This window comes from Aulostomus chinensis, chromosome 11 (genome assembly GCF_037954235.1).
Source record: "Aulostomus chinensis isolate RoL2024-O1b breed Wild chromosome 11, RoL_Achi_v1.0, whole genome shotgun sequence".
Classification (NCBI taxonomy): Eukaryota; Metazoa; Chordata; class Actinopteri; order Syngnathiformes; family Aulostomidae; genus Aulostomus; species Aulostomus chinensis.
This window is the reverse complement of record NC_141330.1, coordinates 1,290,001-1,301,709: the sequence shown is the minus strand read 5'-3', so window position 1 is coordinate 1,301,709 and position 11,709 is coordinate 1,290,001. Positions and strand designations below refer to the sequence as shown.

The 11,709-nt window shown below is 50.1% G+C and overlaps 2 protein-coding genes across 3 annotated transcripts in view; one reads left to right on the top strand and one right to left on the bottom strand.

Moving 5' to 3' along the window:
* The first annotated feature begins 1,717 nt into the window (after nucleotides 1–1,717).
* Nucleotides 1,718–8,600, top strand: LOC147252789 (uncharacterized). The gene is made up of 12 exons (XM_086217600.1): nucleotides 1,718–1,851; nucleotides 2,815–3,302; nucleotides 3,790–4,152; nucleotides 4,587–4,925; nucleotides 5,770–6,123; nucleotides 6,585–6,602; nucleotides 6,909–6,972; nucleotides 7,058–7,101; nucleotides 7,365–7,515; nucleotides 7,618–7,731; nucleotides 8,286–8,353; nucleotides 8,446–8,600. Exons 2-12 carry the CDS (start codon nucleotides 2,910–2,912, stop codon nucleotides 8,467–8,469), a joined length of 1,932 nt encoding a protein of 643 aa, XP_086073726.1. The 5' UTR covers nucleotides 1,718–1,851; nucleotides 2,815–2,909; the 3' UTR covers nucleotides 8,470–8,600.
* A 674-nt stretch (nucleotides 8,601–9,274) lies between these two features.
* Nucleotides 9,275–11,709, bottom strand: part of sri (sorcin) — a 3,740-nt gene continuing 1,305 nt past the window's right edge. For both annotated transcript variants that reach the window (XM_086217612.1, XM_086217611.1), the window contains exons 2-8: nucleotides 11,708–11,709; nucleotides 11,537–11,606; nucleotides 11,364–11,407; nucleotides 10,723–10,870; nucleotides 10,504–10,617; nucleotides 10,267–10,325; nucleotides 9,275–9,515 (exon numbers count right to left, since the gene is read on the bottom strand). The exon at nucleotides 11,708–11,709 is cut by the window's right edge. In XM_086217612.1, coding sequence (XP_086073738.1) covers nucleotides 9,489–9,515; nucleotides 10,267–10,325; nucleotides 10,504–10,617; nucleotides 10,723–10,870; nucleotides 11,364–11,407; nucleotides 11,537–11,606; nucleotides 11,708–11,709 — 464 coding nt within the window. In that variant the 3' untranslated portion in view covers nucleotides 9,275–9,488. The remainder of the gene's footprint in view (nucleotides 9,516–10,266; nucleotides 10,326–10,503; nucleotides 10,618–10,722; nucleotides 10,871–11,363; nucleotides 11,408–11,536; nucleotides 11,607–11,707) is intronic.

The window sequence follows — 11,709 nt, the reverse complement described above, 5'->3', positions numbered from 1 at the left end:
TCAGGGTCCCAGCGGGTCCAGTAGGGTTTGTACCAGGACAAACATTCTGCCTCAGGGACAACGAGTTCTCCGTCCCTCCTGAAAACCTTGATCTTCTGCCGATGGAGGTTCCTCCGTCACTCACAGAGAGAAATGTCTCTTTGTTTATGGAGTTGCATTGCAGAGAAGAAGACAAGTTTATCAGAGTTACGCAACGAACCTGGGACAAATTTGCCCCCCCCCCCCCCCCCCCAAAAAACAACAACAACCTAAAACTCTGTTTTGGAGCAGTTGCACACACGCCTCCCCTCTAAACTCTGAATCCACACGCACACACACACTCACACACACACAACTGCATGAAAGAAATAAAACACATGAAGTTGAATGAATGTCGGGAAGTCTGATATCTGGGAGAAGTTATTAGTGTGGACGAAGGAATGATGAGTGAAGAGGGAGAATCTGAGCGAGGGCAGGATTGTACAGACATTTGGGAAAGTGAAGTGTGTGACAGGAGAAGCGACGCTGGAGGATCTCGATGGCGTTGATCGGGTCAGAATTGATCACGTGAAGGAAGCAAACGTTCTCATGTAGAAGATCATCTCTTCTGTGTCTTGAAATTGTTTGTGTTGCAAGAATCGTTGCCGTTGGCAGTCACATGACCTGGTTTCACACTTTCAGCCTATTGTGTCGCAACTGTCCCTGGTGGAGTAGTGATGACACGCAGCCTCTGTTGCCGTCAAGACTTTATTGAGTCAGAGCATCTCAGAACACCGCCCCCTTTATCAAGAAAGCTCAAGAAATCATTGCTTCGCCTGCTTTTGTTTGAGCTAACGGCCACAAATGCTGATCTGAGGACGTGGAGTGTAGCCCTGAAAGAAGCTGGCGCCGTGGACAGTCAACTCGGTCACCATGATGACAAACTCCTCAAAGCTCACGGACCCGTCCAGGTCGGACATTATCATCTCCAGCCTTTTAGGCTCCCTGGTGGTCAACACACTCACCTTTCCCCTGAATCCATCGGCGCGTTCCCGTTCAGAACCTGTATGTACTGGGTCAGCTCCCCTCGCAGCACGTTCTTCAGCTCGCCTCGGCTCAGCTAGAACTTGTCGCCCTCTTTGGAGGAGTAGTACTGGAACACGTCGATGAGCGTTTCCATGGCCGACTCCAGTTTGCTCATGTTGCTGCTGTGTGAAGTGTCTGGGGGATATTTGACACGGTGGTGTTACCTTGGAGGAACACAAAGTTCGGCTGTTTGTGTTCAGTCAATTTTACATTTGTAGTTAGAAGCAGTGGAGCATCAGCGGCTTCCGTGAAACGACCCTGAGCCCAGTGGACGAGGGTTCGCAACATCCTGAGTTCAACATGAACGACAGTGTTTCAGACAGCTTTACTAAACGTCTTTGTCACCTTCGATGAATATTCAACATTTAATTAAAAAAAGAAAAAAGTACAAGCTGTAGAAAGAAGAACGATGCATGCATTTCTATTGGGTTCATGCATCACCTCATTAAAGGGCTAAACAACTGTGAAATGCGTTCTGTATTTGAATTTTCAAGTGACTTTTGTTCATTCAGCGTTTTAACTTTAAAGATTTTCTGTTGCAACAAGAAGAGCAAAGCTGGATCATGAAGTAACTGCTGATGATGCAGCGACGATACAACAACCAACAACAGTTCCAATGTCCCTCCTGAGCTTCGACAACTGATGTGTGGAAGACAAAATGAGCCTGGCACTGTTGACAACTGCAGTTTCAGATGAACACAGAGGAGTTCTACTCACCGCCACACCAGGGAGGAGGATGGTGGAAGCTCTGAGGAGGTAGCAGTCCCTGTCGCCTGGTCACATTTATAGTCCATGCCCTCGTGGGAGGTGAGAGCCTGACATGCTACACTGACTTGGGGAAATGCAGTTTTACTGCTTCACAACATGAATCTACCTGCCTCGCATCGCCACCTCGGCATTTCTCCTCAGGATGATGGGCGGATGGATGATGGATGGTTGGTGGATGATGGGCGGATGGATGATGGATGGTTGGTGGATGATGGGCGGATGGATGATGGATGGTTGGTGGATGATGGGCGGATGGATGATGGATGGTTGGTGGATGATGGGCGGATGGATGATGGATGGTTGGTGGATGATGGGCGGATGGATGATGGATGGTTGGTGGATGATGGGCGGATGGATGATGGATGGTTGGTGGATGATGGGCGGATGGATGATGGATGGTTGGTGGATGATGGGCGGATGGATGATGGATGGTTGGTGGATGATTGGCGGATGGATGATGGATGGTTGGTGGATGATGGGCGGATGGATGATGGATGGTTGGTGGATGATGGGCGGATGGATGATGGATGGTTGGTGGATGATGGGCGGATGGATGATGGATGGTTGGTGGATGATGGGCGGATGGATGATGGATGGTTGGTGGATGATGGGTGGATGGACTGTTTTTCTTTCATTCCTCCTGCTTTAATCTCTCATCTTGTTCCTGCACGAGCAGATAAACTGAAACATGAGAACGTGTTGAACGTTTGGGTTCTGGCTCAGAGAACTGAGAGCTGTGGCCATTCTGTTGTGTTGAAATATGTTCTGTTCTCAGTCCATCTCACTCTGACAGCTTATGTGCAACACCCCCCCCCCCCCCCCCCGAGTTACTGAGAAAACAGAGAAAACACTTAACCACAACCAGATGTGGACTTAGGGTCTTGATGGGTTGAATTTCAGAGACGGCTGCTGCTCTGGGACCAGTTTGGTTCTGCTTTCTTGTTGAACATCTTAATAACATGTGACCTTAGCAAGGATCCTAAATCAGCCTCTTGTTTGTAGGCACTGGATTCGTGGACTGATACTCCACCTCCCCAGCAGCGCAGCAGAGACACTCTGGTATCAAACTCTCGTCAAACAGCTCAGGAGCTGCAGCCATGAAGCCTTTGTTCTGGGTGGTGCTGGGACTGCTGCTGTCTCATCAGCAGACACACGGCAAGATAGAGGAGAAGCCCAACTGCAGGCCGGTAACAGCCAGCTTTTGCCAGGGTGTGGGGTACAGCACCAGCCTCCATCCCAGCGGAGTTCAAGGTTTCAACCTGCAGCAGATCGCTCAGATTGTGGAGTCCGCCTGTTCTCCACATGTTGCCACACTCATGTGTCGTGTCGTGGTGCCAGAGTGCAGCTTGGGGGGGGACAGCCGGACTAAACCATGCCGGGCTCTCTGTGAGAAGGTCAAGACGGACTGTGACTCTGCCGTCAGAGCCAGGCAGCTGGTCTGGCCAGCCGGGCTCCAATGTGGCACGCTACCAGAGTCTTACTGTGCACAGGTGAGCGTGACGGACGACTGACAGCAGTGTGAGCTGAGGGGGAAGATCTTATGGGGTTAGTATTCTGGATTCTGATGTGTTTCTGACAACCTCTGTTGGAGAAACACAAGAAAAGTCAGTTCAAGACGAATGCCTGTCCGGTCAGAGAATAACCACAGACACACACGCGAGAAGGACGGGTCTTTTCTCCTTTAGAACCAGACGGGTGAGCTTGAAAAACACTGCAGGAAAATGAAGAGTGCTTCTGAAAATAGTCCTGAACAGAACAGAAAGAACACCAGAAGTTCTTCCCCAGAGGGTAGCTTAGCACTGCTAACCGTCACATTCATGCATCATCACAGGGTATACTAGTGATGATGATCTTGATGAACTAACCCTGGAAGATTATCAGCTTCTGTTCACCACAGCTTCCTGTTGGACTAAACCATTCTTCTACAGATCATGAGCCTGTATTCTGATTTAATAACTGCTGGTTCTCTGCGTCCAGGGTCCAGGCAGCAGTGTCTCTACGTCAGAGTCCACGTGTCAGCCAATCACCGTCCCTCTCTGCACAGACATGCCCTACACCGAGACCATCATGCCCAACATTTTTGGCCACAAAACCCAGGAGGAGGCCGGCATTGAAGTACATCAGTTTTATCCCCTGGTGAAAGTGGGTTGCTCCCCTCTCCTCAAGTCATTCCTGTGCTCCGCCTACACTCCCGAGTGTTTGTCTGGTAGATCTCAGCTTCCCTGCAGAGCGCTGTGTGAGCAGGCTCGCTCCGGCTGTGAGCCACTGATGAACAAGTTTGGTTTCCTTTGGCCAGACACGCTCAGGTGTGAGGCGCTCCCCACGGACTCGTGTGAACAGGTAACGGTGATGTCCCTGTGACTCCAGCATCATCAAGGTTCTTTATCCCTCTGAAGCCCTGAGAGGACGCCTGGCATATCTGCAGGTGTACGGATCTCACTCATCTTAAAACCAGGTGGCTCAGAGAGGCACGAGTTTACCAGCCTGCAGCCATGAGTTTGACACAGCAGTGTTTGGAGCTAACTCACCTTGGCTAGCACTGAATGTTTGGTCCAGATCTGGTCTCCATTCAGATCTAATGTGGCCTTGAATCAATCTTTCTGGTCTGTCCTATAAGTCCCATTTATCTGAGCAACGGGTTAGAACACTTGGACATCAGATGTCCACCCAAGTCCATGCAATGTTTTCCCCACAATTCATAAAAATGTCAAGATATCAAAACCAGGATATGAGTGGGGCGCTAATGGCATCTAAACATGTCTGTCTTCATCCAGGGTCAAGCCCGGTGTCAGCCTATCACTGTCCCTCTGTGCAGAGACCTTCCGTACACGGACACCGTCATGCCCAACGTCCTCGGACACAAGACCCAGGAGGAAGCATCTCTGCAAATGCACTCATTTTACCCCGTGGTGAAGCTGGAGTGCTCCCCTCACCTGAAGACCTTACTCTGCTCCGTCTACACCCCCGAGTGCCTGTCGGGGAAAGCTCGGCCTCCCTGCAGGACGCTGTGTGAGCAGACCCGCTCCGCCTGCGAGCCGCTGATGAAGAACTTTGGCCTTGCTTGGCCCGAGGCGCTGAAGTGTGAAATGTTCACTACAGAGTCCTGTGAGCATGTAAGGCATGTAGGAAGAAGTATGCAGTTCCTTTACTTGATAAGAGTAGAAATACCCTGATAAAACAGTATTCTGGTAAAGCAAGAGTGTCCACTCCAATGTAGAGAAGTAAGTGACATTGAGTTTACTTCAGTATCAAAGTGCGTTCAATTCTCAAACCGTTGACCTCTAGAGGTCATGTAGAGGTGGTGCGACTTCCAGTTGCGTTTCTCTGATGGCATCATCTTCATCATCTTCATCATGGTTTGTTTTCTAGTCAGAATCTTTCTCTTCAAAGTAACTGATGGAGTCTGATAAATGCAGTGGAGTAAAAGTGCTAAGTTCCCTAAAATATAAGTACTCAACTAAGGTAAAATACTTCAACGCAACAGCAAGTAAAAACACTATTGTACTTTCTGGGTACTGTGGGCATGTACCCTGCGCTTACAGGACGTGAGGCAGTAACTGATGGTACCGGCCCCGTAAACCAGATATTCCAGATGTGAACCAGGAACTTAGATCAGATGTGTGATGCGACTCCGCCGCCTCGGGTCGTGTCAGTTCACCTGCATGTGGAACTTCCTTGTTTCACCCAGTGAAGCATGTCTAAAGATAAACTGGCATGTATGAAGTTGAACTGGGCTCTGCGATGAAGGCGGGGCTTCATTCAGTCTTCTGACAGGAAATTAGCGTTGCGTGTATTAGCACAATTACAATATGAGTCCAGGTTATTGTTTAAAGGGCCTGAAACAGCTGGTGCTTCTGCTGGGCCCTCATCATGACTGCTGGAGCTGAACTCACTCTGGCCACTGTTTCTCACACACACACACACACACACACACACGTGTATATTCTCTTTCTCCAGTACGGAGTCAGCAGCAGCGGGGGAATCTGCGAGCCTATAAACATGCCCATGTGCCAAGACCTGTCTTACAACCAGACGATGATGCCCAACCTTCTGGGCCACACGAGTCAGAGGGACGCTGCTGTCAGGATGTCCTTCTTCAACTCCATCGTGCAAACGGTTTGCTCCGTGGACATCCGCCTCTTCCTGTGCATGGTGTACGCCCCCAAGTGCGTGGCAGGCGAGGTGTGGCGGCCTTGCAGGTCCTTCTGCGAAAGAGCCAAAGTCGGCTGTGAAGGCTTGATGAGCCGCTTTGGCCTCTCGTGGCCGGCGGAGCTGCAGTGCAACTCGTTCCCAGAGGAAATGTGTATTGCAGTAAGTAGCAGAAGCTTATATTCTTTATGTACTTTTATTCATATTTTGTACTGCTTTGCCTTTCATGTGCATGCAGCTCAGTGTTTTGAGCTCATTCCGATAGTTTCCTCCCTCCTTCAGGTCTGCTTTGTAACACCAGAATGCAGAAAGAGCAGCCTTGTGTAACTTGCAGGTCGCACGTGCGGCGGCTATGAAGGCCCCAGGCCCCAGCAGCCTCAAGCCAAATCTGCTGGCTGGCTCTTCCTGCATTCTGGAGTCACAAAGAAGTGATGAAAGAAGGAAAAACACCTAAGCGAGCTGAATACTCCAATTAGTGAGTATTCGAAAGGCAAAATACACTTTGTGAGTGAAGTAACACTTAAAATACTGCGATGCATTATCGCTGATGGAGGTGTACTACTTCCAAGTACTGCAGTAATGATTCACCCTGAGTGACATCGTCTCTTTCCTTTTTTCCACAGGACGACAGCAGGCCTGAGGTAAACCTCTCATGTTCAGTCCCTAAGAGCGCCTTTTTTGACTCTGTTTTAAAAGTCAGAGACATTTTGGTGATGTTGATGGAGGTGGACCCTCAGTGGACCTTTGCACCGTACTTGGAGAAGTCTTCCTTGGGTTCCTGAGACGTGGCTCTGACGTTGACCGCCAGTGCTTTACCTTTGTCTCTGAGTCCCAGTGGACGTGCAAGTCACATTTAAAGACATTTTCGTCTCTAACTTGTGTTTTCAGGCTCGTGCGGCGTTTGAGCACCAACTCCACCATCTTCTGACCTTGTTTGTTGTCAACAGATGCTGAATGCTGAAGAAGTTCTCGCCAAGCTCAACGCTGCAGGCTTCTCTGTTCATGGAAAAAGTTGGTGTCTTCTTTTCTTCTTGACAACAGTGTCTTTTATTGCTGCAGTTGTTTTTACAGTCATTTTGATTTTTCCCAAATTTAGCGCTGACCCTCAAGACTGCCCGCCTGCTGGTGACTCTAGCAGACGTATCCTTTGCGCTCACGCTTTGCTGCGTAGTTTTGGAGTCGTGTTCTGTTGTGTTCTCGTCACTGGAGGAAGTGGTTGAAGCAGGAGCAGCTGCTGCAGCTGTGACACTGAATCAGGTTCATGTTAGACACGCTAGACAACCACGAGTCCATGAACAAATAAGACACCTGGGCGAGGAAGACCAGGAGGACGGCTCACGCTTTGACAGGAGCCGCTCAGCGTGCGTTTACTGTCCTGGAGGCTCCTTGACCAGCACACTCAGGCAGACAAAACCAACGACCTGGACGTGGTGGAGGTCTTCAAAATGGAGCATTACGTCGCAGCTACCAGGAGGGAGTACATGGAGACCTACGAGAGGGGCAACCCCCCCTCCGTCACTCAGACCCAAATGAAGAAGACCCTGTCTGGCCGAGGTACCGTCGCCATAGTTACCACATTAGGGTTGTTGAAGGTGAAGGTAGAAAATAAGTTCAGATTCCTGAGCGTCTATACCAGTTGCTCACCCTGTGGTGCAGGGTTGGATCTGGATCAGGAAAGCTTCCGGACTCTGTGGCTGCAACACAGCTCCAACGGTCGGATCAACTTTGACGAGTTTGTGGCCTTCCTGACCAAACTTCAGATCCTCAAAGGTACGTAAGGTTCCTCTTAAGCCGATTCCCAGCTGCACACAGATGAGTGGACCAGAGACCGGCCCCTCCGGAGGCAGAGTGGGTTACTACGGTACCCAGTACTTCGCACGCTGAAGAAGTGGTGAAGTCTGCTGTTGGGTGTCTGGTGGTGAAAGTCTGGTGTCAAAGTCATGAAAACATTGCTTCCTAGAAACTTTACCAGGCTGGCACCGATTCAGTGAGTGAGTGTGACAAGACACAGACAACTGGTGCTGACTCGTTAGTCACAAAAGACTCAGGGCATCGCTGCGGCGACACGGGTGAACGCCTCTAAGAAGGCGGGGACCAGACCAGGACAGGAAGTATAGAGCAAACCAGACAGGAAGTGATGTTCTACAATAATGACAGGTTCAGTCCAGACATGCGAATGAGCTCACACTCAACTAAAAATGACAACCTAAGGGACGCGTTGTTGGTCGTGAGACTGAACGTCACGTGTGCCTCTGAGCCGGGCCTGCAGATTACCTCTCGCAGGTGTTTTTAAACCAGACACTGACCATGAGTCCCTGCCTCAGATCGTTTCCAGGCTAATGTGATCAGTTTCCCCTGCGACTGTGAAATTGCAAGCTTCTCTTACAAGCAGGTGAGTTCAGTGTCAAGCAGCATCATCAAATCCAAGCTCGCCGCTGGCGTCGCCGCGTGCTGACGTGAACCAACGGTCTGTTCTCTCCTCAGTTCATGAAGTCGGCGGTGGTCTGAGGACCAACCAGGAGCTCATCTGACGCAAGCAGGAGGTTCTGCTGGCACAGAGCTGCAGGATCAGAGCAGAGTCCAGCTCATTCATCTATTAATCAAACCTAAACCAGCAACATATTAAAGGGACGTTTCAGACTGTCTGAGCTGTTTTCTGTGCGTTACTGACGTTTGTGATGCAAACAAAATGCCAGAGTCCCAGGACCGGCCTGGTATGTGAGTGGTCCTGATGCTGGTTCCCTTGGAACAACAGAGAGAACAGTTCCCGCTTTCATGTCCTCGGTGCTGCAGCACCTCGTTCAGGCTGGTCTGCGGCCTCACGCTCATCCCGCCTCAGCTTCACTCTTCGCACCGGTTGACAATTTATTGTAGAATTTTGACAATTTTACCGTTTACCTTTGTAGATTTTCATGAAAGTGCTAAAAAACAAAACAAAACAAAAAACTCCTGAGCAGTAAAACCAGATTTTGCAACTATGGTGGTGTCACAGAGGGACACCTGCTGCCTTCAGAGTGGCGAGGGTTTTCTTCCTGACCTCACTGTGGCCATTTTGTACGGTGATGTCGGTTCTCCACTTGGCCGAAGACAGAAATCCAACATTATTGATTCGAGGTGAAACGGGACTCACCTGCGCATGCTTCAAGTCACCAAGCCTGTCAGGAGTGCGATCGAGGCCACACCCACCCTGAGGTTCTTTTGGCATTGAAACATTATCATCTTCACTTCTTCCCAGAATGTTTTTCAGTCCAGAAAGACAAACACAACAAACTGCAGAGAAGCAAAATAAGAACGCCAGGACGAGACACAGAGCCAGGTAGATGACACGTTCTTCAGCTGTGCAGGTTCCAGTTACAGGCGCCAGGTGTGGGAGCAGGGCGTCAGTGACGGGGTTAACAATGCTCTCGTTAAAATGGAATGTGACAGTAAAACTTAATACTACAACAATGTAAAAAATACACAGACATCCAAATAATATGCTGGATTGCAGGAACTTTCAAAGCGCCGGCTGTTCCGTGGGTTCCTCTTCACAAGCTCATGGTCACCTGGATGAACTGGACACACACAGGATTGGCAGTCAGTTCGGACATCTTGGTGAAGTTGTGGCTTTGAGAACAGGCTGATCTGATCTCAGCTGGTTGCAGCGCTGCGTTTAGTCTGACTGGACCACTCGACCCAGCACAGACAAGTACAATGAAACGGTCTGGTCAGCGTGGGGGGGGGGCACACCAGCATGCGGGGGTCTTATGGGGCTCAGGTGTGTCGGGCACAGCTCAGATTATCTGTAAAAGAGCTCAACTGGTTCCTGGTGCTTTCACCTCAGACACAAACGAGCTCCACTACCAACGCCTGGCGTCAGCATGGAAGCTCTGACATCAGTCAAGTGAGCTGAAACACGCCACCGTCCTCCAAGCTGCTCCTGCTGCAGCTACCGAAGACGGTACACAGGCCAAAGATGCTTCACTCTGCCTCTTTTGAGAACCTTCACTTCTTTCCTGCTCGTGAAGTCGACTGCGACAGGCAGCTGCTGGCCTGGGGACAGGACCGGCAGGTCTGAGGAACGCTCAGGTACTGACAGCGACAGCAGGGGAACGTCAGAGGGGAGGAGCTTCAAATGACCAATGATTCAATTACTGTCTGCACGACTAAATTGAGGATTGAAAAAAATTCCTGCAGTGTGAGAGTGGGTTTGATGAAGGAGGCTCACGATCATCAGGTGTTAAAGCCAAACAACGATCCTGATCTTTGATGGCAGATTTCTAGATTGTAAACAAGTAAAAGGTTTTTACAAAATGTGAAACTTACATCATCATACTTGAAACTGGCGTTGCCAGTTTGGGCTGTGTCTCTCCTTCGGAACTGGTCTGAAAAACACACACACACACACACAGAGTCACAAAAGAAGCAACTTCAACCGACTTCCCTGATCTCCTCTTACGCCACATCCTAATCTCAGAGGTGACACCAAGCAGTCAACCAGCTCCACGTGGGTCTCAGCGTCTCTGATGCTGTTACCACGGCGATGAGTCTCAGCTCTCTCACCAGTCAGGGCGCGAAGTCTAACGCAGCAGCTCACGAAATCATCGAAGGCGATTCTTCCATTTATGCTGTAGCGCTTCAGCATGCAGTTCATGGCTTGAGGGCTCAGGTTGTAGCCTGCACACACACACACACACACACACACACACACACACACACGTTAATAACGTGCTGCACCCTTTCTTCTTGCCAGCAGCGTGTGGTCGGTTCGTTTGGATGTACCCATGGAGGTGATGGCCTGGTGCATCTCGTGGCCCTCCACGGTTCCGCTGCGGTCTCGGTCGAAGGAGACGAAGACGTTCTTCCAGCCGTTGAGCGCCTGCCACAGGTCCTTGAACTCGCTGAAGCCCATAGTGCAGGACATGTCCCTCTGAGAGGAACCGTCAAGGAGAAATCTGCTGGTCTCTGCACCACGAGCCCGGCGTCACACGATTGTGAGGGCAAACATTACTTCTGCCAGACCTGAAATCAGGGTTCTTGCAGGCTAAATTTAAGACTTTTATAAATCGGCTGTGAATAAAATGTCAGACCCATTTCACAGCCTTCCAGGGAAAAAGGTATTTTTCCTTAAAAAAAATCAATTAAAGTCGCAAAGTTAGTGACTTATTTGTTCAGAGTTCAACGGTTCGAATGCAGGAAAAGCCAGTCACGCGTGTTATCTTGAAGCTAACGGTGACTGGCAGCTAACAAGAGCAAAGCAACTAAAACCTCCATTTTCCAACTCTCAGCGTCAGAGGTGAGATCAGGAATCACAACTCTCTGATTTGAGATGAAGTCTAAGGAGCTTGAACACTTCTGCCTGTGCTGGGTGACGCATGGCTTCATCATCCCTGCCCTCTGATTGGCTACCAGCTGAAGGATACGTCCAGCATGCTGATCATCAGTCTGCACGTCTCCAGGCTGAAGGCTGTGGAAGGAAAACACACCCGTCAAGACCCAGGCTGAGACCCGCACCGTTCTCAATGTTCTCATCTAACAGGAAGTAAAGGAACAGGAACACTGGAGAACGCGTGATGAAGCGGCGTGCAGCGCTTACGTTGGTAGGAGCCGGAGAGGCCCGACTGCGTGAGGCAGCGCTGCAGCTCATCCGCCGAAATCTGTCCGTCCTGTTCGGAACAGAGAGGGAAGCAAAACAAAGTCACCTCCACGCCGACCCACGGAACCAGGCCCAGTAACCTTGAGGTGTGGCTTCCATGTTGGAACCTACCT